At 43.4% G+C, this 24,684-nt stretch overlaps 1 protein-coding gene across 10 annotated transcripts in view; it reads right to left on the reverse strand.

Annotated features, from left to right (window-relative positions):
• Positions 1–4,471: 4,471 nt before the first annotated feature.
• Positions 4,472–24,684, reverse strand: part of pcm1 (pericentriolar material 1) — a 38,545-nt gene continuing 18,332 nt past the window's right edge. For 5 of the 10 annotated variants that reach the window (XM_054743821.2, XM_054743816.2, XM_054743814.2 and 2 more), the window contains exons 16-40: positions 18,524–18,694; positions 18,233–18,408; positions 17,858–18,058; positions 17,512–17,770; positions 16,794–16,939; positions 16,513–16,709; positions 16,139–16,319; positions 15,761–16,062; positions 15,513–15,674; positions 15,230–15,286; positions 14,879–15,051; positions 13,695–13,826; positions 12,400–12,526; positions 11,938–12,102; positions 11,733–11,830; positions 11,522–11,656; positions 11,244–11,444; positions 11,103–11,162; positions 10,806–10,944; positions 6,902–7,053; positions 5,819–5,870; positions 5,539–5,741; positions 5,371–5,463; positions 5,170–5,293; positions 4,472–5,082 (exon numbers count right to left, since the gene is read on the reverse strand). In XM_054743821.2, coding sequence (XP_054599796.1) covers positions 5,057–5,082; positions 5,170–5,293; positions 5,371–5,463; positions 5,539–5,741; positions 5,819–5,870; positions 6,902–7,053; positions 10,806–10,944; positions 11,103–11,162; positions 11,244–11,444; positions 11,522–11,656; positions 11,733–11,830; positions 11,938–12,102; positions 12,400–12,526; positions 13,695–13,826; positions 14,879–15,051; positions 15,230–15,286; positions 15,513–15,674; positions 15,761–16,062; positions 16,139–16,319; positions 16,513–16,709; positions 16,794–16,939; positions 17,512–17,770; positions 17,858–18,058; positions 18,233–18,408; positions 18,524–18,694 — 3,732 coding nt within the window. In that variant the 3' untranslated portion in view covers positions 4,472–5,056. Of the gene's footprint in view, positions 5,083–5,169; positions 5,294–5,370; positions 5,464–5,537; positions 5,759–5,818; positions 5,871–6,901; positions 7,054–10,805; positions 10,945–11,102; positions 11,163–11,243; positions 11,445–11,521; positions 11,657–11,732; positions 11,831–11,937; positions 12,103–12,399; positions 12,527–13,694; positions 13,827–14,878; positions 15,052–15,229; positions 15,287–15,512; positions 15,675–15,760; positions 16,063–16,138; positions 16,320–16,512; positions 16,710–16,793; positions 16,940–17,511; positions 17,771–17,857; positions 18,059–18,232; positions 18,409–18,523; positions 18,695–24,684 lie in introns of those variants that run through there. The other 5 variants (XM_054743817.2, XM_054743815.2, XM_070550181.1 and 2 more) reach the window with 5 other exon arrangements.

Below are 24,684 nucleotides of genomic sequence, written 5' to 3' on the forward strand. Positions count from 1 at the left end.
GTTAGCACCCAGATTAATGTGGATTTGGCCGATTTTCGTGGAATAAAACATGATCTGGGATTTCTGATCAATGCCTTTTTTTTTTACACCAGAAGATGACCTCCCACTGACTGTAGCAGCAGAGAGCCTGTGTGTTATTCTACGTGAGTGTGATGTAATCTTAGCATCCAGTAAATAAAGTCCCATATCAGCTAAAATGCAGCGTGACAAAGTCATTAAAGTGCGTCAACACAGTGGATTTAATAGAGTTTTAAAGAACGATCTCTGAGTGGAGTGAGGTTAGTTTTTTGTCTCACTGCAGATATAAAAACTAACTCTGCATCAGTCAGACGCAGCAAAGCTCACCGTCTGTATGAGCGTGAGCGTCGGAAAGCTGATAAAATCAGCTGTAAAATAATTAAAACAAAGTAAAAATGCTCCTTTGCTTTTTAGAGTCCACATCCAGAAGGCTGGAGCCGTGTTTCACTGACAGGCTGTCAGACTAAAGCCCTGATGAGCTCAGCTGGGACAAACTGGTTTGATGTTTAGGTAAGTGAAGATCTGCTTCAAGACCTTGAAATGCTAGTAAAAAATAATTTAGCCAGCTTGCTAATGTTACTTTTCTTCTCCTCTAAGGAACACAGAACGTTCAGATGTTGGAGCTTCATGTCACCTACTGAGGAAGGAGACCCACCAGTAAAGAGACGGTCTGGACCAGACCAAAGTGAGTGACGACACACCTCAGCCACCCTCATCAGTGAATGTGTTTACATGCAGCCAGTAACCCTTTTAAAACCCGAATATTCACAATTACCCGGTTCCGCAGGTCCATGACTACGTTTACATGCAGCCAATATCCGGGTTATGATCGGGTTAAGGTCGGCATTCGGGTTTCTTAGTTGATCAGAATAACCCATTTACGAGCATAAATAGAAAGAGTTACCCCTAACTTGCATAACCCGATTTAAATGCGGACGTTGGGGTAGCGTCAGGACGTATGGACTACGTCAAGACGCAATATGCGTCATATTTCGCTGTCTCTGTACTTTCAGCTGTCAACAAAAGACATAATGTTTATACTTTTCACCAGACCGATGAAGACAGAGGTTTCCTCGTCACTCCAAAAGTGTGGTGCTGTGCCGCGACTCGCCATGTTGCTCCCAACTTGTTTACTTCCGGTGTTCTGGCGCATACAAGACGTCTCGCTACTCAAAAGACCAAGATTCCTTGCGAACAGAGCATGCGCAGAACACACGCATTGATGGGGATATCCCGGTATGCGTTTACACGACCAAACATTCGGGTTAGAAAAGGGTTACCCCAGGTGTAGTAACCGGGTTTTTAAAAACCCTGTTATGAGCATATCCGGGTTTTTGGCGGTGTTTACATGGACCTGCGGAACCGGGTTATTGTGAATATTCGGGTTTTAAAAGGGTTACTGGCTGCATGTAAACGCACTCCATGTACTACATGTTACTTGTAAACAAAGTAAACCAAAACAACACAAACGTGACTATAAACATGAAAGCTAAAGAAACAACTTTCCTAAAGCTGCTTGTAAACAAAATATGTCATTAAAGTTATTGTCTATCATTGCAGAATATGGCGATGACATCATGGAACTGGTCTTTGGAAAAGTTTTCCCTGAACCAACTCCATTTCTAGATGAGGTAGAGAAGATCAGCATCTCACCAACCCTCTGGTCTCAGTACTCAGACAACGGAGGTCTCCCACTGTTATCCAGGACCAGTTTGAAGCCCACATACTGCCCCTCCCTCATCATCAGGAAACATCAGTTCCTATCCTGAGGACAACAGAAGACGGCAGGAGGACAGGAACACCACCAGCACCGGGACCCAAAGGACCTGTGTGCACAACGCCTGTTTAACTACTAAAGCCTGTTTATTATATTGTTCTACTTATTTGCTGTGAGGTTAATACTTAGAAAATTTGTATATTAATGTAAACAATTTAAAAAAATCACTGATTGTATGTTTTCTTTTAGATGTAATGGTCCAAACTCAGCCTTGTAGACATTTATTGCATCCTGTAGGTAAATACACAGAACAGGCTCAGATCCAGGATGACCCAGCATGCTCTTCTTCCATTCTGGCTGTTAGGGATTGTATCAATAACTCGATGCCTACTGATGTTTTCACCTAATGGTATTTATTTAGAATGCAGGTAAGATTTAACTATATTTGTTAGCAAAGTAGACTGATCTTGGGAATTTCACTGCAGCACTGATGTCCACCTCTGTGTACACATTAGAGAGAATTACCACTTTACAGCTAAACACATATTTAATAAAGATATAGGCTACACATTGCAGACAATAAAAACAAAGTTGTAAGCATTAGAATTATAATGATCACATTAAAGAACATTTGGAGATATGTTCTTTATTTTTGACTAGAATCTCAAATATTTAAATTAAAATGTAACTGCTTTTTATCCATTTTCAGCCATTAAGACACCCAATATAAAATAAGACTACTTATAAAATTATTTATAATTATATGTATGTATGTATATATATAGATAGAGATCTTAATAAAATATATTCTTTTAATGGTGTTTTAATGAGCTGTATAATTTTTTATAGAAATAAATAAGCAAGCAGCATTCCTTGTGTGTGTGTGCGCGCGTGTGCCTGCTCGCTTGTGCTAAAATTATTTATATAGATAGATAGATATCGTAATAAAATATATTCTTTTAATGGTGTTTTAATGAGTTGTATCATTTTTTAAAACTTTTTTTATAGAAATAAATAAGGTAGCAGCACTCCTTGTGTGTGTGTGTGTGTGTGTGTGTGTGTGTGTGTGTGTGTGTGTGTGTGTGCGCGTGTGTGTGTGCGCACGTGCCTGCTCGCTTGTCCCTCCGTCAGCCGTGACGGGTGTGTGTGAGTGACTACAGACAAATACATGAGTGAGTTAACAGCCTTGAAACAGCCTGATGAACAACTCTCCCCACATGTTTTAAAAATGCTAATATAATGTTTCTGCTATGCTAAATAATGATTTCTCTATAGAACTACAAAGTCCGACTGGGGGAGGAGAGTACAGGTCTGCACTATGGAGGGGGGCGGAATTTACAGCTCCTCCTCCAGTTTAAAGAGACAGTACCCAAAAACGGCTCGTTCTCAAGACTCTCCTCAGAACAGGGGTAGATGAGGGTCTGTAGAGCAACAATAATGAGGAAATCAGACCAAAGAACTGCAGTTCCACTGTATTTAGACCCCAACTGAAGGATTTAGATGTAAAAAGGAATAACTTAAAAGCATGTTATGTCTCCTTTAAGCTTTAAAGTAGCACTAAACCGTTTCCTGCTCCTCCGCCCTACTGGTTAAAAGTTAAATTACAACTGAAGCAGCCTGCTGTAGCTAGTGCTAATAATGGGCTAACACAAACATGAGCCAGCTGATACTAAATAAGCCACTAAGTTGAAAGATCCACACTATTGAACAAATAATATTATTATTTACAAGTCCAGAAGCAAGAAAGCCAGCTGGCTTTCACCATCAGCCCGTGATTTCTTTTAGCCTCCTTTAGCTCCTTCAAACAAGTGTAGGTCGCGTGGATGTTCACACTGGTTTTAGCTCTTTGCTTCACCTCCTAAGACGGGTGTGTCCAAAGTGTGGCCTGTGGTTCATTTGCGGCCCTCTGAGTGGTTTTGCATGGACCTCACTAGCGTTTTTAGAATTGTGGAATTTAGTCTCTGCCGGAGGCTGTTAAGATAAATTCATATATTTTAAGTTCAAATGTTTACTACTATATCGATTTTAGGCCTTTTTTGAGCAGAAAAAAAATGTTTTATTTCTACATTTTTGTGGCCCGTGAAAAGTTTGAACTTAATGATTTTGGCCCTCATCTTGAAAAGTTTAGACATCCCTGTTCCAAAAATGGCTGCTCCGTGATGCCAACAATAAAGAAAACTTTTTTTTCTTGTGGTTATTTTTTAGGGACGGTTAGCAAACTGAAAAAGTGAATTGCTAGCCTTTTATTAGTTACCAGCACAGAAAATAGCTAACAGCTGTAAAGCAGGTAAAGAGCGCCCCCTAGAACACCTACCTGCTCCACAAAACTAAGTGCAGGATCTGGCCAGCAGAGGGCTGTCAAATGAGACCAATGTTAAAGTTCTAGCTTAAAGTTTAAACAACTATTTAGTGTTACTTTAACTGTGTGTAGTCGGGCACTTTTTAAGAGGTGGCTAAACTAAATCCAAGGTTTTGCTCTATGAGGGAAATGGACATCAAACCTGTAAATGTTTTCTTGTTCTTAGAGAGAACTGAGTGAATCCAAACTTACATGTTTATGTAAAATGCACAAATGATCACTAACAAATGTACCTCTGTACTGACTAATTTTTCACATTTTAATGAATAAAATGATTTTCAAGTTTATTCCCCTCCTCTTTTTAATTCCAAGTTTTCACTTCAGATCCAACTCAGTAGAGCAGATTTACCAAAAGTTCCATTAAAACATCTCAAAACTCTTCTTAACTTCAGTTTTATTATGAGAAGAAAAGCAGAAAAATACAATAAGATACGAGTTCAAGGAGAATATTTTGAGGAACAGAAGCTTTTAACTTCTAGAAAGAGCTATGAACTACATCATGAGAATAATTACCCCTCCACACATTTTACACATTTCCTGGAACAGCGGCTTTTTGGTCCTCCTGGCTGAACATTCATCTTCCTGTAATCTCTTTATAATGAGGAATCTAATGCAAATAAGATGAGCAACAATGAGGCCAGGCAAAGACAAACAAAACATTTTAAAAACTGTGTCAAACTAATCCTACAACTAAGAAGACAAAGCCAGATTTGAACAAGAGATTTGGTGGCAGAGGCTTATCTGTCCATCAGCAGCAGGAGAAAACGACCCCAAACCGGATCAGGGAATCACATAAATGAACAAAAATCAACTAAAGGTTGAGAGTTTGTCTGTGCATCTGACTGCCACAGCTAATCCGTGACTGTCAAGTAACTTTGCTCTTTTAAAATCAGCATAAAACAAATTAACAGTTATAACTGAGGATCTAAATACTGTTACTAAAAACAGGTCTGCGTTGACCTCTACACGATCTGGGCACTAGTGGTCTCTGGAGAAGAGAAGAGAAGAGAAGAGAGGGAAAATCAGATGTGTTAAAACACATCTCCTCTAAAATGATCTTATTTGATGGTCATACCTGGTTCCTTCAGCATCTGAGCGTTTCCAACCAGCCCTGTGGCTAACTCAGGGTTCCCATTAAGGATCTCCACAGAGAGGTTATTATTCTGCTGCTCCTCCACGATCCTCTTCTGGAGCTGTTCCTAATATCACACAGCACATCTTAAACTCTAGTTTATGCAGGTTTTAAAGTCCTGAGTTCATCCGATCTTTTACACACCTCACACATGACTGTCAGCTGCAGCGGTAGGTCATCCACCTTGACGAAGTCTTCTTCATCAGACCTTTGGCTCGTGTTTCCTGATCCCATCTCCTTCATCAATAAAAGTAACATAAAAACCTGACCTCCGCTAATACATCAATGAAGGAATCAACAACCTGCTCTTACATCCACACTGACAAGAACAGGCGAGTCTGTGTCGGGGCTGCTAGTAGTCACCGACTCCTTAGGGACATCTGGACCCCCTGCAGGAGGTTCCTCTGTAGCAGCAGCCACCTCTAATTCACTGTCCTCCTCAGGATTCTGGCGCTCCACATCTGGATGCTCCTCCAAAGTGGAATCCACAACAGCCTCCTCTGACTTGTTTATCTCTGCAAGACAAATTACTCTGAAAATGATTAATATCTAGTTAAGTTTCAGCAAAGTGCTTGTTTTGAGTAGAGCTCACCGTTATAGTTCTGCTCAGGTTCTATCTCCCGAATTTCACTGCTGTTTGTAGCCTGGAAGTGAAGGGAGCAAAACTGCATGAGTCATACAAGAAAGAGGGTGTTCAATAATGCAAGGTGTGACGTTATTTGTGGATATTCGTGGTGTTGGTGTCGGGTTTCCTGCTCATTGGCCTTGGAGGCTACCTGGCTTACCGGAAAATTAACGAGCTGTCGAGGAATATTGGCCTGATCCCGGTGCTCAGAGATGGTTTGCACCGCGCTGTGAATTCACAGACTCACATAAATGTCGGGATGAATCGTAAGCTTGGGACTTTGTCCGAGATTCATTCATTGGCACAAAGATGGATGCCATTAAGGATAGAGTGGACAAATCGGCACGGATTGGGATAGATTAACGTCCATTACTATTAGGATTCGGAGAGGACCAGCAGACTGTTAGACAGAGATTAAATTATCTGTCTGGCCCCAAAACAATTTCTAATCGGAATCTGGCGTCCTCGAGCCTGCAAGGCTACAAACCCCCCCCCCCCCCCCCCCCCCCCAGAAGATATGAGGAATGTGCCGTCGCTATGGCAACTCAACTCTGCCTCCTTTCCCACCCTGTGCGGGACAGCGGGAAGGCCGCTGAAACATCCAGGGTCACTGCAACCCTCCAACCCTAAATGCTCCCCCTCCATCCACACCGAGGTGACATGCGCTGCTTCATCGTGGCTGCAGGAGCTGAAGCTGGGATAGTCCCAACCCACCACCCCTCCTAGCGGACACTTATGTTGTCTGAAGTCTGAATCATATCTGTCTGAGGTGGGTTTTTTTTTTGCAAAGCAAAGCTGCTCTCCTGCTCGAGAGTCGCTCTGAAGTGCCTTTTTTTCCCTCCACCTGAACCAATCCTCATGTAACCCTCTTATCTCTATTAAGGTAGCGCGACTCAGGTTGCGAATGACCACAGTCACCAATTCTTGTCATGTGTCTTGCCCATGTATGTCTGATCTCTGAATTGTGTGTACTGAAACTCTAATTTCCCTCTGGGATTAATAAAGTATCTTTGATTGATTGAAAAACATTTTAAAAAGAATATGGCTGACCATATTCTGCTCTACTTGTCCATCAGCAGAAACCTGCAAGGATGTTTGGACGTCTACGGGTCCGGCTTCAAACTCCTCCATCTCCTCCTCGTCATTCTCGTCCTCCCCACTACCGTAGTCAGTCAGAGCCTGGGTCTCTGCCTTAGAAAGGTCTGACAAGCAACCAAATGAAGAGTTTGTCAGGATCTCACGCAAGAATCAGAAAATGTATTTAAGAGTCAAATGTATGTCCTAAGAAAAACAAATAGCCTTTTTTCTGCAGTAACTTCCAAAAAACAAGTACAAAGTCTGGCTTTAGAAACTATGTTTGCTAAAACTTTACAATAAGGGTCCCTTTACTAACATTACTTGGTGCATTATTAAGTAATAAACTATTATTAAGTAATGCACTGCTAAGCAGATACCCCCAAGCCCTTTGTCCTTCTAACCTTAAGGACACCTGTTAACATTACCCAAAACATTAATAAAGGGATCCTTTTGTTTATTAATGCTTAACAATGCATTAAATCAGTGGTTCCTAACCTGGGGGTCCCGACCCCCACAAGGGGGCGCCAAAGCCTCTCAGTGGGTTTCCAGGACCTCTCCACTTTAAGGGGTTAAAACTTCATTTATTACTTGTTTATAGCCTACATTTTGCTCACATTTTTTTCATGAGTGAAAAGTTTACTGATATTAAGACAGGAAATAATTAGTACAGAAAAAGTAACACACTTTTAAGAACATTTTGCTCAGCTCACTGTTTTATTTTCAAGTGTCAAAAGTTCATTAAGATAGGACTGGTTGATTAATCACAGCATTTACAGTAAATAATCTAGTATAAACAGTAATATACACATTTAAGTACATTTTGCTCAGTGTATTTTTTTATGTGTCAAACGTTTATTGAAAGGAATGATTGATTTATCAGTGTTTACAAGAAACAATGTGTTCAGAAATGTAATACAAACTGTCAAGCACATGATGCTCTGTTTGGTTTTGTTAATGACTTTGTTCTGTACTGGAGCCTACTATTACTGTTATCTATTGAATCAAAGCATATTAAAATGTTTATTTATCATTTCTTAATAATGTTTGTACTGGAAGAGAGAATGGGAGGGGCTCGTCAAAAATGTTACTGGTAAAAAACGGGGTCCCTTGGGAAAAAGGCTGGGAACCACTGCATTAAATGGTGAATGGCCTGTATTGATATAGCGCCTTCTAGAGTCCTGGAACCCCCCAAGGCACTTTACAACACAATCAGTCATTCACCCATTCACACACACATTCACACACTGGTGGGGATGAGCTACGATGTAGCCACAGCTGCCCTGGGGCGCACTGGCAGAGGCGAGGCTGCCGAGCACTGGAGCCACCGGTCCCTCGGACCACCACCAGCAGGCTACGTGGGTTAAGTGTCTTGCCCAAGGACACAACGACAGACTAAGCGGGGCTCAAACCTGCAACCTTCCGATTACAGGGCGAGCACTTAACTCCTGTGCCACCGTCACCCCTCCCACCCTAGCGCCGGCTCCACGCCGCGCAGTCGGCCCCAGCCTGGCCAGGTTGGTTGCACACATCTTTAGGAAGGTGGATGTGACTGAGCATATGGGCAGTCTCCAAAATTATCACAAATTTATCAGTGAGGTCATGAGCGCATCTCCGAGCACACGGGCAGGGCTAAAGACTCACGGAAAGGTGAACAGCGTTGCTTTTGGAGACACTGTGTGTGTGTGTGTGTGTGTGTGTGTGTGTGTGTGTGTGTGTGTGTGTGTGTGTGTGTGAGTCGTGGAGGATGGCTGCTTATACTGAGCCAGGATTCTCTGGAGGTTTCTTCCTGTTAAAAGGGAGTTTTCCTCTCCACTGTCGCTGCATGTTTGCTTATTATGAGGATTGCTGTAAAGTCACTGACACTAGTCAGTGACTTGATGCAATTTGCTGGGTTCCTTATATAGGAAACATTATTTCTGATTGGCTTAATGAACTGTGAATTGGAATGTTTATTATGTGAAGTGCCTTGAGACGACTCTTGTCGTGATTTGGCGCTATATAAATAAACTTGAACTTGAACTAGAGGCATGTTAACGCCACAGCATCCAGAATGATGATGAATTGCACATGCGGGAAGCCCCCCATTGGCTGATTCTGCCAGTCAGAGGCTCCCCCGATGGTAAGTGTGAATTTGAGACAGCAAATCAGTCAGCAGCAGGTGTGTCGGAGCAGTTCGGCCCGAAGCAGACCGCCTTGGGAAGAGGGCTGGAAAATGTTTTGATTGCTTGTACATATTATATTATGAGAACAGTCCTTTGTCTTGATGTCTAATTGTTTTATGTTATTTTGATTTTATATGTTTGTATCTTATCTGTTTTACTTTGATGTAAAGCTATGTAGGGCTGAAACGATTCCTCGAGTACCTCGAATAATTCGAGTACATAAAATCCTCGAGTCAAATTCTCTGCCTCGAGGATTCGTTTAATTCATATTTAATTAATTCGTGGCTTTGCAGTCGCCCGTGGTCATGTTTCACCCGGACTGAAATAAGTGACGCACATGCCCACTGGACTGCACACGCGAGTAGCGAATGTAACTTAACTTTCTCTTAAGCCATGGCGGACAACATGGACCCCGGTGGAGTGCGAAAAAGACAGAAAATGTCAAGATGTGGGACCATTTTTCACGTCGTTAGGCGGAAAACGTACTCCAGTGTAAATACTGTAAAATGGATTTAGCCTACCACAACACCACATCCTCCATGCTGCTGCAGCACCTGTAAATGTCACTTCTGCAAGCGGACTCGGAGCCTCTACAAGATAATGCTTTTTAGCCTGTATTTCTATATATTCTGCGAACACTGTGCGACTTTTTCGTTTGTAGCACTCAGTTTCAGCTCACACCGTACGTCTGGTAGCAACACGTCGGACTTAAAATGTGCTAAAAAATAGCATTTTTACACAAAACGTAGGACTTTTTATTGTGTTATTGATGTTTGTTGTCCTTCGGGATTGCTGCAGGAGGACATGGGTATTTATGAGAGGAAAACGAAAGAAATAAATGTTTTGTGATCAGTATAATTTGACAAAACCACGGCAAACATGCTTTCTCGACAATCCTTGTTATTGTGTGAGAAAAAAGTGTTGAAATTAAAACGGATGTGTGTTAATAGGGAACAGCCGGCGAGCTGTTTGCACATGCACCGTGAGCGGTTCTGGTTCTGTTTGGGCCGCAGCCGCCCGCAGCGCTACTTCAACAGTTATCCTCCTAGTTTCTGTCTGGCTTGCAGGCTAGCAGATTCTCGCACGAGGGGAAAATCGGCTCAGGTTGTGTACTTATTTTTTGCACAGCCATTTGTTTACTGTGAAGTAAAGTTGAAGTGCTGAAGTTTTGAAAACTAATTTTGAATAAAACTTGAAGAATAACTGGCAATTGCTTGCTCATTTTAACAGGTCTTTCATAATTATAACATGCTATTTGATATAATGGTTTACAAATACAAAAGGGTAATTTATTAGAGTACTCGATTAATCGAAAAAAATATTCGATAGAGTACTCGATTACAAAAATATTCGATAGCTGCAGCCCTAAAGCTATGTGTCTGTTGTTGCTGCTGCCTCTTGGCCACATCGTCTTTGTAAATGAGAATGACTTCTCAATTGACTCATCTGGTTAAATAAAGGTGTAATAAAAAATCTGGTCTATGTGAATGTGAACACTTCCTACCCTGTCTAGGCAGAGTGGAGCCGGTGGTCGCGTGGAAGCCTTAGAAGTACCCTTATTGAACAGTGTTACCATTAATTTTGTCTTTTTAACCCCTTTTTAAAAAAAAATCATCCATCCATTTTCAGATGCTTACCTATGTCAGTTTTCTATTTTTTAGTCAGTTTTTCTTCCTTTTGTAGAAAAAAATGAAGAAGAAAACACTTTTTCTTACTAATCGACAGGGGTGCTCCTTGACTTTGCCCTTCGTCTTCCTCCTCCTCCATTTCTGAGGCGTCGCTGCTCTTCAACTCCATCTGCAGGAAATGCTCCTGGATGGTGGCGCTCCCCTCCTTCTCTGCTTCATCCTGGTCCTTGAGGAAATGAGAAACATTGATGTAGAACACACCTCACAGGTGTTTTAGTAATAGTAATAAATTCATCTTATTATGATTTTTTATCACTTTATAAGATTAAAATTGATCTTAGAATAGTAATAAATGATTTCTCTATCAGTGTGAAAATGACTCACCTTATCTTCATCGTCAGTTGCTGGAGAAATCGACTTCTCTGTGCCACCTTCTGCATTTTCCTAAAAGCAGGAAAACTCAATTTAGACTAATTAATATTTCACATCATTGATATGAAGGAATAAAGGAGAAAAGTAGAGAACCTGTGAAATGTGATTCGTCTTGCTGGGCTTTTCCGTCTGGTGTCTTTGTCTTGCAGCAGGGGTGCTGCCACAGCTGCTGCTGTCCAGATCCTGCATGAGCTTAAAGAAGGCCAGCTCATTGAAGAGGATCTCTGAAATCTCCACCAACAGATCCTCGCCACAGTCCTTCAGAGTACGACCCTCAAATTTACTGAGAGACTCCTGAACAAAAGAACAAAAAGGTCTCATCTCCCCAAATCTGTAAGGGTCAAATTTAAGGCCTCGGGCACAGATCCCACCTGCAGAATGCCCCCCAGCTGTTTGTGGAAAAAGCGGACAAACTCCTTGCTGTCATCATTTTGCTGTGTAAGAGTGAGGACCATGCGCCGCACAGATGTTAGCAGCTGGTGGGAACACACCTCGTTCATGTTCTCCTGATTCAGTGGAAGGAAACAACTTGTTGAATAGCTCAAGAGAACCTAATCAGATGCATGAAAAGTTCAGCTCTACCTTAAGAAAGGGAATGACTTCAGTCATGATGGCTTTGATCTGACGATCCAGCTGCTGGGTGTCGATCTGAGGGCAGTGCACATCTCCAGCTGCAGCTCCTGCAAACATCATGTCATTTGGATCAGTAATTCATCCATTTGTTTGTTTCACCAAGCCCTGATCAGGTCTCTGCACACATATCCGAGCAGCATCGTGTGGTTTGTACCTTCTACCGGTTCAGCGGGGTTGGCAGAAGCACGTTCAGCGTTTGAAGCCTCAGAAGTGTTCACACCTGCAGCGCTGGCGTTGCAGTGATTAAACCCGGCTTTAAGCTTCATGCGCTCATACTCCCTAATCCTCACCACATTGCCAAAATGAATCACCGTGTTGCCTGTCAGAGCAACACAGACGTGAGAGCGAGGAGACACAGGAGTGTGAAAACTGGAAACCAACCGACCAAAAGGAAGAGAGGAGAATGCAATGATAACCGCAACAACCAAGTTTACACTAAAGGGTTAAATAAAGATGGGTAGAATTTATTTAGGCCCTGCAGCATAAACTGGTTGATTTATCGACTTAAATGTTGAAAACACTGAAAAAAGCAAATGAGCAAAGCACTTTAGCAAATTCCAAGACGAGTCTGAAAACAACTGAGCATCCCACACTTATCAAACATGTGCAACTATACCCAGGTCATCGTTGGCAAAAGGCTCCAGGATGGAGGAGGTGGACATGTTGCTGTCATTATCCACAGATTCAGTATCACCCTTCCTCTTTAACTCCTGAACGTGCCTCAAGTTCTTCTCCACCACCTCCTGCAAAAGAGCACAATGCTTTATGCTTCAGGTTCAAACAGAGCAGGGGTCATGTTTGTCCTCGACTGACATGGAAATGGTGATTTCCTTTGCTAAATGAAGCAATTTCACTCGCCGTCTTCAACCCAAGCAACATTTAGACGCCTCAAGACCTGGCTTCCAATTAGCACCGACTCTAGGGACCTTGGAGCAGAACAAAGAGCTCCTGTCTAATCTAGCAACACACACACGGAGGGAGGGAGGGGGGAGAGAGAGACAGAGAGACAGAGACAGAGAGACAGAGAGACAGAGAGAAAGAGAGAGACAGAGAGAGAGAGACAGAGACAGAGAGACAGAGAGACAGAGAGAGACAGAGAGAGGCAGAGAGAGAGAGAGACAGAGAGAGACAGAGAGAGAGAGAGAGAGAGAGACAGAGAGAGAGAGAGAGACAGAGAGAGAGAGAGAGAGACAGAGAGAGAAAGAGAGACAGAGAGAAACAGAGAGAGAGAGAGACAGAGAGAGAGACAGAGAGAGAGAGAGACAGAGAGAGAGAGACAGAGAGAGAAAGAGAGAGAGAGAAACAGAGAGAGAGAAACAGAGAGAGAGAAACAGAGAGAGAGAGACAGAGAGAGAGACAGAGAGAGACAGAGAGAGAGAGAGAGAGAGAGAAACAGAGAGAGAGAGACAGAGAGAGAGACAGAGAGAGACAGAGAGAGAAACAGAGAGAGAGAAACAGAGAGAGAGAGACAGAGAGAGAGACAGAGAGAGACAGAGAGAGAGAGAGAGAGAGAGACAGAGAGAGAGAGAGAGACAGAGAGAGAGAGAGACAGAGAGAGAGAGACAGAGAGAGAGAGAGACAGAGAGAGAGAGAGACAGAGACAGAGAGAGACAGAGAGAGACAGAGAGAGAGAGAGACAGAGAGAGAGACCTTTGCTGTCATGTGAAATTCAAAGACAATAAAGGAGGAGGGAAAATTAAAATCTGAATATAAAGGAACACGAAAGGATGACAAGAGAGAAGAAAAGTAAGATAAAAGATGACAAGGCTAAGGGAGAAACTAATGAAAGATGGCTTTAAAACAAGAGGGAGGATGATAGGGACACAGAGACAGACTTTATAATGGAGACGAAAACAAGAAGAGAAAAGAAAGATAAAAATGTCAAAATGCCAAGCTGGAAGGAAAACTCACTTCATCACTTGTAACCAGACTCTGGCTGGGTGTCAGCTCAGACTGAGAGCCTGCTGTCCACACAGCAGGGCCGAGGGAGGGCAACGGCTCCTCCGCTGCACTCCTCATGGCCAGGTGCTTCGTCACCAAGTCCTGTTGGAAACACAGGGAAGACTCAGGAGGATATGTTGTGTTTGTAACTAGGGTTGTCACGGTAACCGGTGTAGCGGTAAAAACGTGGACAATAATAATAACCGTCTTGTTTTTAAAAACTATATTATCTCGGTAGGTTTACCGTGGCTGCGGTGTAGGCGCGGTGACCCTTACCAGCCACCGTATCATCTGCTGAAGTTGCCGGCGGCACATGCGCGCTTTGTTGTTTACAACCAAAACTTTCTTGAAGCTAAAGCTGAAATAATGGCCAAAGGAGGAGACGGCAGCGCTCAGGACATTTTTTATCCCTCAAAGAAGACAAAGTGGGAAGTACGGGCATCTTTTGGATATTTGAAGAATGCCGAGGGACAGTTGATAGAAGACGGCTATCCTGTTTGCAGCACGTGCAGAAAAAGTGTCTGTGAAAGGCAGCAACGCTTCAAATCTCATGATACATCTGCGTGACCATCACCCACAACTCTACAGTCAACGCAAGGCAAGCTAACGTTAGCGTTTTAGCTAAAATGCGTGATCCGAGGATTTGAGTTGAGAGAGAATGCAACGAGTCGCTATATAAAGCAGCCGCAGCGCCGCTACCTGCAAATAAACCGTGTCGCGGACACCGCCATGTTGAAATGACGCTATGCATTACGGGGCTCCCAGGGGCAGATAAGAGTTGGTCTCTCTCCGAGAATAATTATGAATTTAACAATGATTACTGCCTGATGACATTTCCCCACATCTGCAAAGCTCACTGGAACACAAACCGAGGACAATATTCTCCTGATATAGGGTTTATTTAGTTGTGTGAAAATGTAGCACGTTAAAAAAAATACCGCGATAATACCGAAGACCGTGGTAATTTTGGTCACAATAACTGTGAGGTTTAATTTTCACACCGTGACAACCCCGTTTGTAACTGGAACCCAGCTGCCTTATTGTGTCTGGTTATGATCACATGGACACCATAAATGTCCTCAAATCTGAATTCAGCATAAAGTAACTAGATCACACCTCAAACAGCAGGAGAGTAACTCAGACTTTGGACTCACCTGCAGACAAAAGAGAGCTCTCTGTCTCAAATAGTCCGTGTTGAGCAGCTGCAGCTCATGAAAGAGCTCGATGAGAAAGTGAGGCCTCGACTCGTTCTGGGAAATCAAAGAGGCCACCTCAGAGTAAATGGTCTCCCTCAGTGCTTCGAACAGCGAGAAGTCGCTGCTCGCATCTGCAATCAGATTTCACGATGTGAGATTAGGGCGGGCCTTTAAATGAGGATGGGAAAAGTTAAACAGTAAAGCAAATAGTGATGTGATCAAAGACAAGCTGCCCCACAGGGAAAGGCTCTGTGGACATCCTGATTGGATGATGGACGGTGGTTAGAGGGAGGTGGGGTTAAACTTTACCTGGTGCTTCTGTGCATGCAATTCTGTTAGAGAGGAAGGGTGTTCTCCAAGCATAGGCTGTGAGTAAGATAAATTCAAAGTAACAAATTAACCGAAACTTTGAAAAATGAACGAGGCAGTAATGGAAAACAGGCTAAAAAACAAATGATTAAAAGAAGAGTAAGAACTAACTAAAAAGAGAGGTACAATTTGATAATGGATTAAATTAAAACATGAATTTGCAGAACAGACTGAAGAAGAGAACAGACGTGAACATCATTTTCTCTAGGAGTTTAAGTTGTACCGGAGGAGAGGTCGTTTCTTTTGTTCCCGAGTTTTGCTTTGCTGTCCAGTTTTTCTTGAGTCAGTTTTTCCAACAGTCTCTGATTCTGCTCTCTGTGATGAGACATGGCTGCCCTCTCCTGGGCAAAGTCTGCACTGCTGCTCACACTTTCACTGTCGGGGCCTGACGAGGAGCCGGGGATAAACAAACGATCATTCATCAAGTAACGAAAAAGATGGAGATTATATTCCATTTGAGAGGCTGTGTACCTTCCATGTTCTTGTGGCCTTTGCTCCTGCGGCGTCGATTCTTGGGAGTCTTGCTCCGAGAGGCCAGGTTGGCTTGTGCCGAGGCTTTGCACCCAGCCTTGAAAGCCTTTGTGACTGTGGTGGAATCAACAGGGTCAGGAATACTGCTGAAGCTTCCCTGAGACTCCTTGTCAAACGCTCTCTGTCTTGAGTGACGTTTGGCAAAAACGGGAGAGGAAGTGGGAGACTCTGAAAGCTCCATTTTAGGCGCGTGATGCCGAGTTATGTTCTTTGTGTAGGAAGTGTTAAGTCGGACAGCAGGTCTGACGTAGTAGAGGAAAGAAAAAGGGTGTAAATAGCGTTAAAATGATGCAACAAACGTATGTTTGCTTTTCATACCCTCTCTCTGTCGCTGTGTTGAGAGGAGAGCGCTGCAGCGGCGGAGGGAAACTCATGTACTCCAATTGAACCGACGTGTTGGGATCTAGCTGCAGCTTCTGACACTCTGGAGCAGCTGGACCAGCCGCGCCCTGAAAGGAATCGCCTGTCGCAGTGGGGAACGGTGTGTGCAAGTTAAAACCTTCAAAGAGTAAGGCAAAATAGAATGAATTAACTCAAGACTCATTAAAACAAACTTTAGGTAATAAACTTGAGATAAAGTGTGTCATCCACGTGCTTTTTTAATTCAAAATAACAACAAACTTTTTCTATTCTTCTTGCTGTTATTTTTCAAACAAGGTAAGTCAAACTCTAAATCAATAAGATAATCGTACTGGGAGGGAATGGAGACAAGGCAGGGCTCATCGTGTTGATAGCTGAGGGATGCAGAGTAGAGGAGTACGGGTGGAAGACACCAGGGGACGCCGAGGGCCCGGGGCTGGACTCGTGAGCCGAGACGCGCTTCTGGGTCTGCCAGCCGGCTGCTGAAGACTGCTGCTGGTGGATCAGGTCATTCAAGACCTGCTTGAGTCTGAAATAACAAGCAGATAACTGGTGGAAAAGCACCATCTGAAAGCATTCTGTTACACATTCTTAGTCATGCCACAGCTTTTACCTCTGTACGTTATTTTGCTGCCAGGCCAGCTGGGTGTAGCACTGGTTCAGCTGATGCATGACCAGTTGGACTTGTGGGGATGACAGGTTGTTGGGTAACAGACTGTTCTGACCAGTCAGGAGAGTTTGCAGCATGTAGGATAGTGTCTGTGGAGGCAGGCACATATGACTCTTTTGTTTCTGACCCACCAGTCCAGCCTAGAACAGCTTTTGCTGGTAGATGCACCTACGTGGGCACATTTTCCAGCAAGAAGTTTTTAAGAATCATAACTTTCAAGTTAATCCAAACTGTTCAGGCATTTCTTATTTGTAGTCCTTTGAGATTACTCAGATTATGCCAACATTGGTATCAGCAGGTAAGAATAAATAACTAATCACCTCTCAAAACCAGAATGCTTAGGGATGACTGACGAGCCGAGAGAAGGTAATATTGTTTAGCAGCAAGGTAAGAACCACAATTAAAAATGTATCTGAGGTCTTTTTATCTGAACTTATGCTAGAACCAGCCACTAGGGGGACAATTTCAGTTTGACCCCCCAGGCCCTGTTGGGGGTTTAAGTAATAACTGGTGCCTGAACTCATCGGAGTTCATGCTGTGCCTGTGCTGTGGGACAGGACACAACCTGAACTCATTGTGATTATTACTGAGGCCTTGAAATCCGACCAGCCTGTAAACATGCTAACGAAGCTAACAGGAGTGGATTTGTTAGTAAGCAAACCTGCTGGTCCTGCAGGAGAGTCTGACACATGCTGGTGCTGAAGTCCAGCTGTTTCTGCAGTTGGCTGATTTGCTCCTGGAAGTGGTGAGTACCATCAACAAAGGAGAGCTCAGAAGGCCAGCGCAGGTTCTCCTGTCGACGTATGCTTCCATGTTGGCTGGGTGACTGGTTCGAGGGCCTGGACTGCTGCTTCACCTGAGTCTTGTTGTGAAGGTGGTCACAGCTCTCACCTGAGAAGGCTGCTGGAGGCTTCAGATTGCTGAAGGTACACAAGCACAAAAAGGAGCTCATTAATTTAAGTAAAGTAACAGATTTGAGCTGTGTGAGGCTCCACCTGTGGTCAGACCTTCCTTGGTTCTTCCTGTTACAGTGGGAACACTGGTTCATGCCTGGTGAGAAGACATGCACGTCATCATCAGAGCTGCTCTCGGTACACTCTTCCTGCTCCTCTTCCTCCTCAGCACAGATTTCTGAGCGATACTCATCATCAGCGTTTTCATCGTCATCATCAAGGTGGTCTGAACTGGAACCCCAGGTGGCCATTGTTCTAAACAAAAAGGAAAGATTGTCACTCAGCATTGACACCAGACAGAAACAGAAACTGAAAAATCTAACAATTTTGCCGTTGTTCATTCCTAACAATTTATCTCCTTTCAAACTTCTAAATAAACTGGAAAGTTATAAAAGTTTCACAGCCGCTGTTTGGAGGCACGTCCTCCACCTTTCATCTCTGTTGAGAGGCTGTACAGAATTGTCCTCCTGGTCTTCAGCCTGACACGGTGAGTCGCAGAGACCACTACGCCTCTGCTGTTCAGCCATCAATGACTCCAGGTGCATCCTGCGCTGTCTCAGATCCTCCCGCAACATCTGCCCACGACGCATTTCTGACCAAAGCTGCTGACAGGTACAAAACAGAGGAAATTGGTAAACGTGTGTGAACTTTTGGAAAAATGTAAATACTTTTAGGAGTAAAAAAGAAGTCAGAGGTGCGTTAGAGTTGAGATGCTTTCACCTCATTATCATTGACAGAGGAAGAAGCTGCCTCTGCAGCGGTGGCTTTGAGCACAGCCAAGTTGGTTTTGGGTCCCGAGGATGAAACAGCCTTGATGGGGGCGGGGCTGGAGACTGCAACAGGAGCCGTCCTCAGTAAACCCTGCTGGCTAACGGTGCTGGACACAGATGACTGCAGACACATATATAAACAAAGCTGTTTTATAGGTCAACTTCACTCATAGTTTTAATATTTGCTGTGCTCTCTTGCAGGAATGAATGTCTTGTAAGTCGTTCTCTGGAGAAAGACAACTCCAGTGCGCCTGTTTGAGGATATAAAAGCCATAGACAAGAATACATGGAGAGCGTTGCTGCCCAGTTTGAGTGGGTTCCTCACTCCAAACCCAACTGGAGTCAGGGCAGAGCGAGAAACTATGCCCATTTTTGTGAAGCCTCTGGTTGCAACAACTAGCGCACGATTGAAAACTGATCATGTGGGATTACTATTGACGTTTCTAGCCTTTACACTGCTTTTGTGGTTTTTTGGCCTTTTTTTATTTATTTGATTTTTTATCTTTAGATTTTTATTATCACGCCATATCAATTTAATCCATTATCATATCACGTCTGACGTTAGTTGGGTAAACACCTTTCTCAGTAGAAATAAATGCACTGGTGGCAGGCGCGTTGCAAGCTTTTTAAAAGTGTGGGAGATGTTGTCTGTGCCTAAAATAAGTTCATGTTATTCATCTTGTTAGTTTAATTTCCATAATAGCAGAGCAGGTGCAAATTTTAGACGCGTCACGCACGTCTCCGTTTTAAACATGTTTAAACTGTTCAGAATACAAATCCAGGCTCTGTCTCGTTAGATTGGTGTAACTAAAGTTTGTACTGAATGAAACTTTACATTAAACCATGTTGAAAAGGTAAGAGAAGGATCCGATTAAATCGTTGTCCCCCTCATTTACAGTCAGTACAGCGCAGTGCGCACGGCTCTGGGGTTAATCAGGTTTAGTTGTTTCTCTTTGCAACAATCTTCACAAGAAGGTAAAACAGTTAAATGGCAGGTTACAGATATTTCCATTTGACTGTTTATTTTGACGGATAAACTCAAGGATGTTGGTTGTTTTGAAAGAATTACCCCGACGCACACTGATGCGCATGGATGAGCTGACATTTACGCACATCGCAGAGGTAACTAAATCAAGAAATGATTCCCATCAGAACGTCAGAGCTTTATACTGGACACTAGGGCTGCAACAAACGATTATTTGGATAATCGATTAATCGGATGGGGTCTCGACACGATTAATCGATTAATCGGATTACATAGGGACATTTTTTAAAACTGCTAGGGAAACGTTATTTTTCTCCTTCCTTCCTTCACTTAAACACAACATTATTAGAAAACAGTTCAATAGCAGAAAACCAACATGCCATCACCTAAATTGTCTTATAAGGTGTATAGACAGAGACCTTAAGCTACACCTATCTGTGACCTAAAATGCTTGGTCAAAGTTAAACAGCTTAAAGAGCAAGTCAACCCCTACCAGAGTCTAACTCCACTCCCGCTTCATGTTTGAAAAATGCAACACATGCTGTTGCCTGGCAGACCGAGAGGGCGGAGCCGCTAACAAATACACACACACTCAGGCTCACGACAGCATTGTGACATCATAATGTACCAGTTTACATCATAGCATACTTCTTAGCCAATAGCGGTGGCAGATTTAAATTAAAATACAGTGCAGAGTTTTTACCTGACAACGGCACAACACTGCCAGTTTTAGGCAGAATATTTAAATTTTAACTAAGATATACTGAAGTGCCAAATTATTGACGACACGTGTCTGCAGCACGATTAGACACTTGTTCATTTAGTTTATCAGCAAAAAAAAGTTTATTTGGGGGTGACTTGCTCTTTAAGGGCAATTCTCATCTGTTTTGTTTGATCTCATCTGTAGACATTTATTATAATTGGGGATGTCAAACAACTAATTTTTAAATGAAATTAAACATAGGCTGTGAATTAATCACTATTTCCAAAAATGACTGAAAAATACCAAATAAAACAAAAGTAAATGAATGCCATCCTCCTTGTGATGATGCCCTGGGCAACTGCCTTAAAGTCACATCAAGAGATGCTGCTGATCATTCCAATGATCCCAAATAGACTCACATTAGGACACATGAAAGCAACTGAACCCAAAAATATATTAACCAGTATACAACTACACGCACACAACAGGCCTGCAGCAACAGTTAGGACTCCTCCCTCCCTTTTAAAAGCGTTTTCGCTTGTGAGGACACCGAGGTTGTAAAGCCACATGTTAGCAGTCTGGTCCCGGTGTGATCAACCAGTTTCTGCGGGAATGTGACGGCGGAACCGGTTCGCAGCGGCGCGAGTCTCCCCCCCCCCGCCTATCTAATAGCGTCGCGCTTACAATTTTATAGACTTTTTTTACGAGCTTAGGGCATGTCTAGCCTGTAATAATCCGGGGCTTGGGTGAATCACTTTTGAAAAGTTTTTTACTTACCCGGACACCGAGCTCTCTCCTTCCTCGCTGATGATTCTGACATGCTTGCGTTTAAGACGCTGCATCATCACCGTAGTATCCCCGTGCCATGCTAAGTCTGACCTACAAACGTTGCAGGTAACGAATGTCTTCGCCTGATTTAACTGAAAATGCTCCCAAACTTTAGAAGTTTTTACTTTTTTGGGGTCTCGCTGCTTCTGCCATGTTCCTCTTACAAACACCTGCCGGCTCTCCACCGGTCTGCGCGCAACGGCGGGCAGGAGGGGAGGGGGCTTTTGGAAGAGTTGCGCAACACAACGAATCGATGACGCAATTCGTTGCCAACGCTTTTAGTAATCGATTTTCATCGAATTTATCGATTCGTTGTTGCAGCCCTACTGGACACTGTGCTCAGCGTGGATCGGAGCGCACACGGTGGACAGTGAGCTCACGATCTGTAGAGGGGTTTGCAGCGCAGAGCAGAACCACGGCACATGCGGTAAGATTTCCTCCCACTGAAGCGGTCTGGAAAGCCGGTCTCTCTGAGGGATGTGTCACTTAGAAAAATGTTATTTTTATGAAATTATGAAACTTTGGCTGAACAGCGCTTGTTCCCGTCTCTAATATGGAGACGCATGACGCATCCAGTCTGAGGCAGAATAGCCTCTTCAGCTCAGAAAGCTCCTGTAGAGACATTTGATCATGCACAAAGTTTATGTGGAGCAGAAGCGGTCGGGCCACGGCAGGTGAAATGTTCCTAGCCTACATGAAGTGAAACTGTTTCATTGTAACATTAATATGTTACTGGACACGCTGGTCTGGTTGGTTAGACCAGTGTTTGAAGTGGAAAACACACACACACACACACACACACACACACACACACACACACACACACACACACACACACACACACACACACACACACACACACACACACACACACACACACACACACACACACACACACACACAAACACACTAAGGTCCGTCCAAAATTACCGTGGCCCACCCAAAAATGAAAACCTGGCGCCGCGCCTGTTATAAACCTCTGCAAATTGTTGTTCTTCACTTTATCAAACTCAGAGTTTGTACAGCTAATGTCAAGATGTAAAATTATGAATTCAGTCGAGCTCTTCCCTCCCTCCCTCTCCTGTTTCTCCTTAAACCCGACAGCCGATGTCGGGTTTAAGGAGAAACAGGAGAGGAGGTGAAGAAGGAGATGAGGCAAACAGAGTGAGTGCGACGTAGAGAAACCAGACTGGTGTGGAGGTGAGCGAAACGGCTGGAAAAGTGTGGGCGTTGAATCCCCCACGGGTGCGACGCCCATGACTGGGGATGAATGGGAACATTCAACATGGCGGCTCGCTGCTACACCAGCACAAATAGTCCACATGGCATCTACATATGTGTGGTCTGTGATAGAAGCCAGCAGGATGAAAGCAGCTTAAGACGACAGGATTTGGAGTCTTATTTCTTGATATTTGGACATCTCGCTCTTACTGGACAACAGTAACGTGAAACGCGACTCTACCACTGACTCTGTTTACTCTGCAACGTTGATGTTTTATCTCCACAAATACCACAAGCTCGAACATCTTCTGCTGTGTGGTGAAGTTGCTAATGCTAATGATTAGCTTCTATTAGTCGAGCTGGTTCCTGGGCGCTAACCCAACAACAGCCCTCCAGTTGTGAGTCAAAATGGGTGAGTCCATGAATGTTAAAGACAGTGTGACGTAGATCTGTCAGGCTTTTCTAGACCAAGAGCTTTTCTGTTCATTTGCTATCAGAAGCTAATGCAGGAAAAAAGGGGTGAAGACTGTTTTCACGTTCAGTCTGCATGTTAAACTCAGTGTGACTGATCTTTTAAAGGAGATATAACATGAAAAACCCACTTTTTTATCCATTAACACAGTGTGTTTCACATTTTAAGTGTCTAAGTGAGCAAAAAGGCTTATATTATTCACTGGAGTTGCTATTTAGATATTTAATAATTAAGTTTTGGGCATATTTGTCCACCCGTTCAGTTTTTCACATTATCTATTACATCAGTAATTTATTTCGTCAGGATAACTACCAAATATGGTAATGGCCCTCGGCTAAACACAGAGCCAATCCGCCATTTTTTCTTCTCGCTAAGATTTTTTGTAGTCCTATTGGAAAAATGCAGAATGTCTGGTTATTTTAGCCACACACAGCTCAAAACTGTTCCTCGTTTTAAGGAAGGGTGGTGTGGCAGTATTTAAACCCAGGAGCTGATGACACTACTGCTAAAAAAACACAGAAGAAAAAGTAGTGTGTTTGTGTTTGTTTGTGCGTGCGTGCGTGCGTGCGCGCGCGCGTGGTTCGTTCGTTCGTTCGTGTCTCCAGGCTAGTAAGTACTGAGGGCTTCATCTATCTAAAAGGAGTCATTTCCATCTGAATGTGGCAGCACTGGGACACAGCAGCAGAGCGGTAAGCTTCATATCACTCTAAAATGTCGACAAACTTTACTTTAGATTTACGGGCATTAGCAGCACTAAAGCGTTAGCATCCGGCTTGCTATCGCTAGCACAGTATGCTAGTAAAGTTAGCACCCAGATTAATGTGGATTTGGCTGATTTTCGTGGAATAAAACGTGATTTCTGATCAACGCCTTCTTTTACACCAGATGATAACCTCCCACTGATTGTAACAGCAGAGAGCCTGTGTGTTATTCTACGTGAGTGTGATGTAATCTTAGCATCCAGTAAATAAAGTCCCAGTAAATAAAGTCCCATATCAGCTAAAATGCAGCGTGACAAAGTCATTAAAGTGCGTCAACACAGTGGATTTAATAGAGTTTTAAAGAACGATCTCTGAGTGAAGTGAGGTTAGTTTTTTGTCTCACTGCAGATACAGGTGCTGGCCAGTAAATTAGAATATCATCAAAAGGTTGAAAATATTTCAGTAATTCCATTCAAAACGTGAAACTTGTACATTATATTCATGCAATGCACACAGACCAATGTATTTCCGATGTTTATTACGTTTAATTTTGATATTTATAGGTGACAACCAATGAAAACATCAAATCTGGTATCTCAGAAAATTAGAATATTCTAAAGGCCAATGAAAAAATGTTTGTTTCTCTAATGTTGGCCAACTGAAAAGAATGAACATGAAAAGAATGTGCATGTATAGCACTCAATACTTAGTCGGGGCTCCTTTTGCCTCAATAACTGCAGTAATGCGGCGTGGCATGGACTCGATCAGTCTGTGGCACTGCTCAGGTGTTATGAGAGCCCAGGTTGCTCTGATAGTCGTCTTCAGCTCCTCTGCATTGTTGGGTCTAGCGTATTGCATCCTCCGCTTCACAATACCCCATAGATTTTCTATGGGGTTAAGGTCAGGCGAGTTTGCTGGCCAATCAAGGACAGGGATACCATGGTCCTTGAACCAGGTGCTGGTGGTTTTGGCACTGTGTGCAGGTGCCAAGTCCTGTTGAAAGGTGAAGTCTGCATCCCCATAAAGTTGGTCAGCAGCAGGAAGCATGAAGTGCTCTAAAACTTCCTGGTAGACGGCTGCATTGACCCTGGACCTCAGGAAACAGAGTGGGCCAACACCGGCAGATGACATGGCACCCCACACCATCACTGACGGTGGAAACTTTACACTGGACCTCATGCAACGTGGATTCTGTGCTTCT

Source organism: Nothobranchius furzeri, chromosome 4 (genome assembly GCF_043380555.1).
Source record: "Nothobranchius furzeri strain GRZ-AD chromosome 4, NfurGRZ-RIMD1, whole genome shotgun sequence".
In the NCBI taxonomy this organism is placed as follows: Eukaryota; Metazoa; Chordata; class Actinopteri; order Cyprinodontiformes; family Nothobranchiidae; genus Nothobranchius; species Nothobranchius furzeri.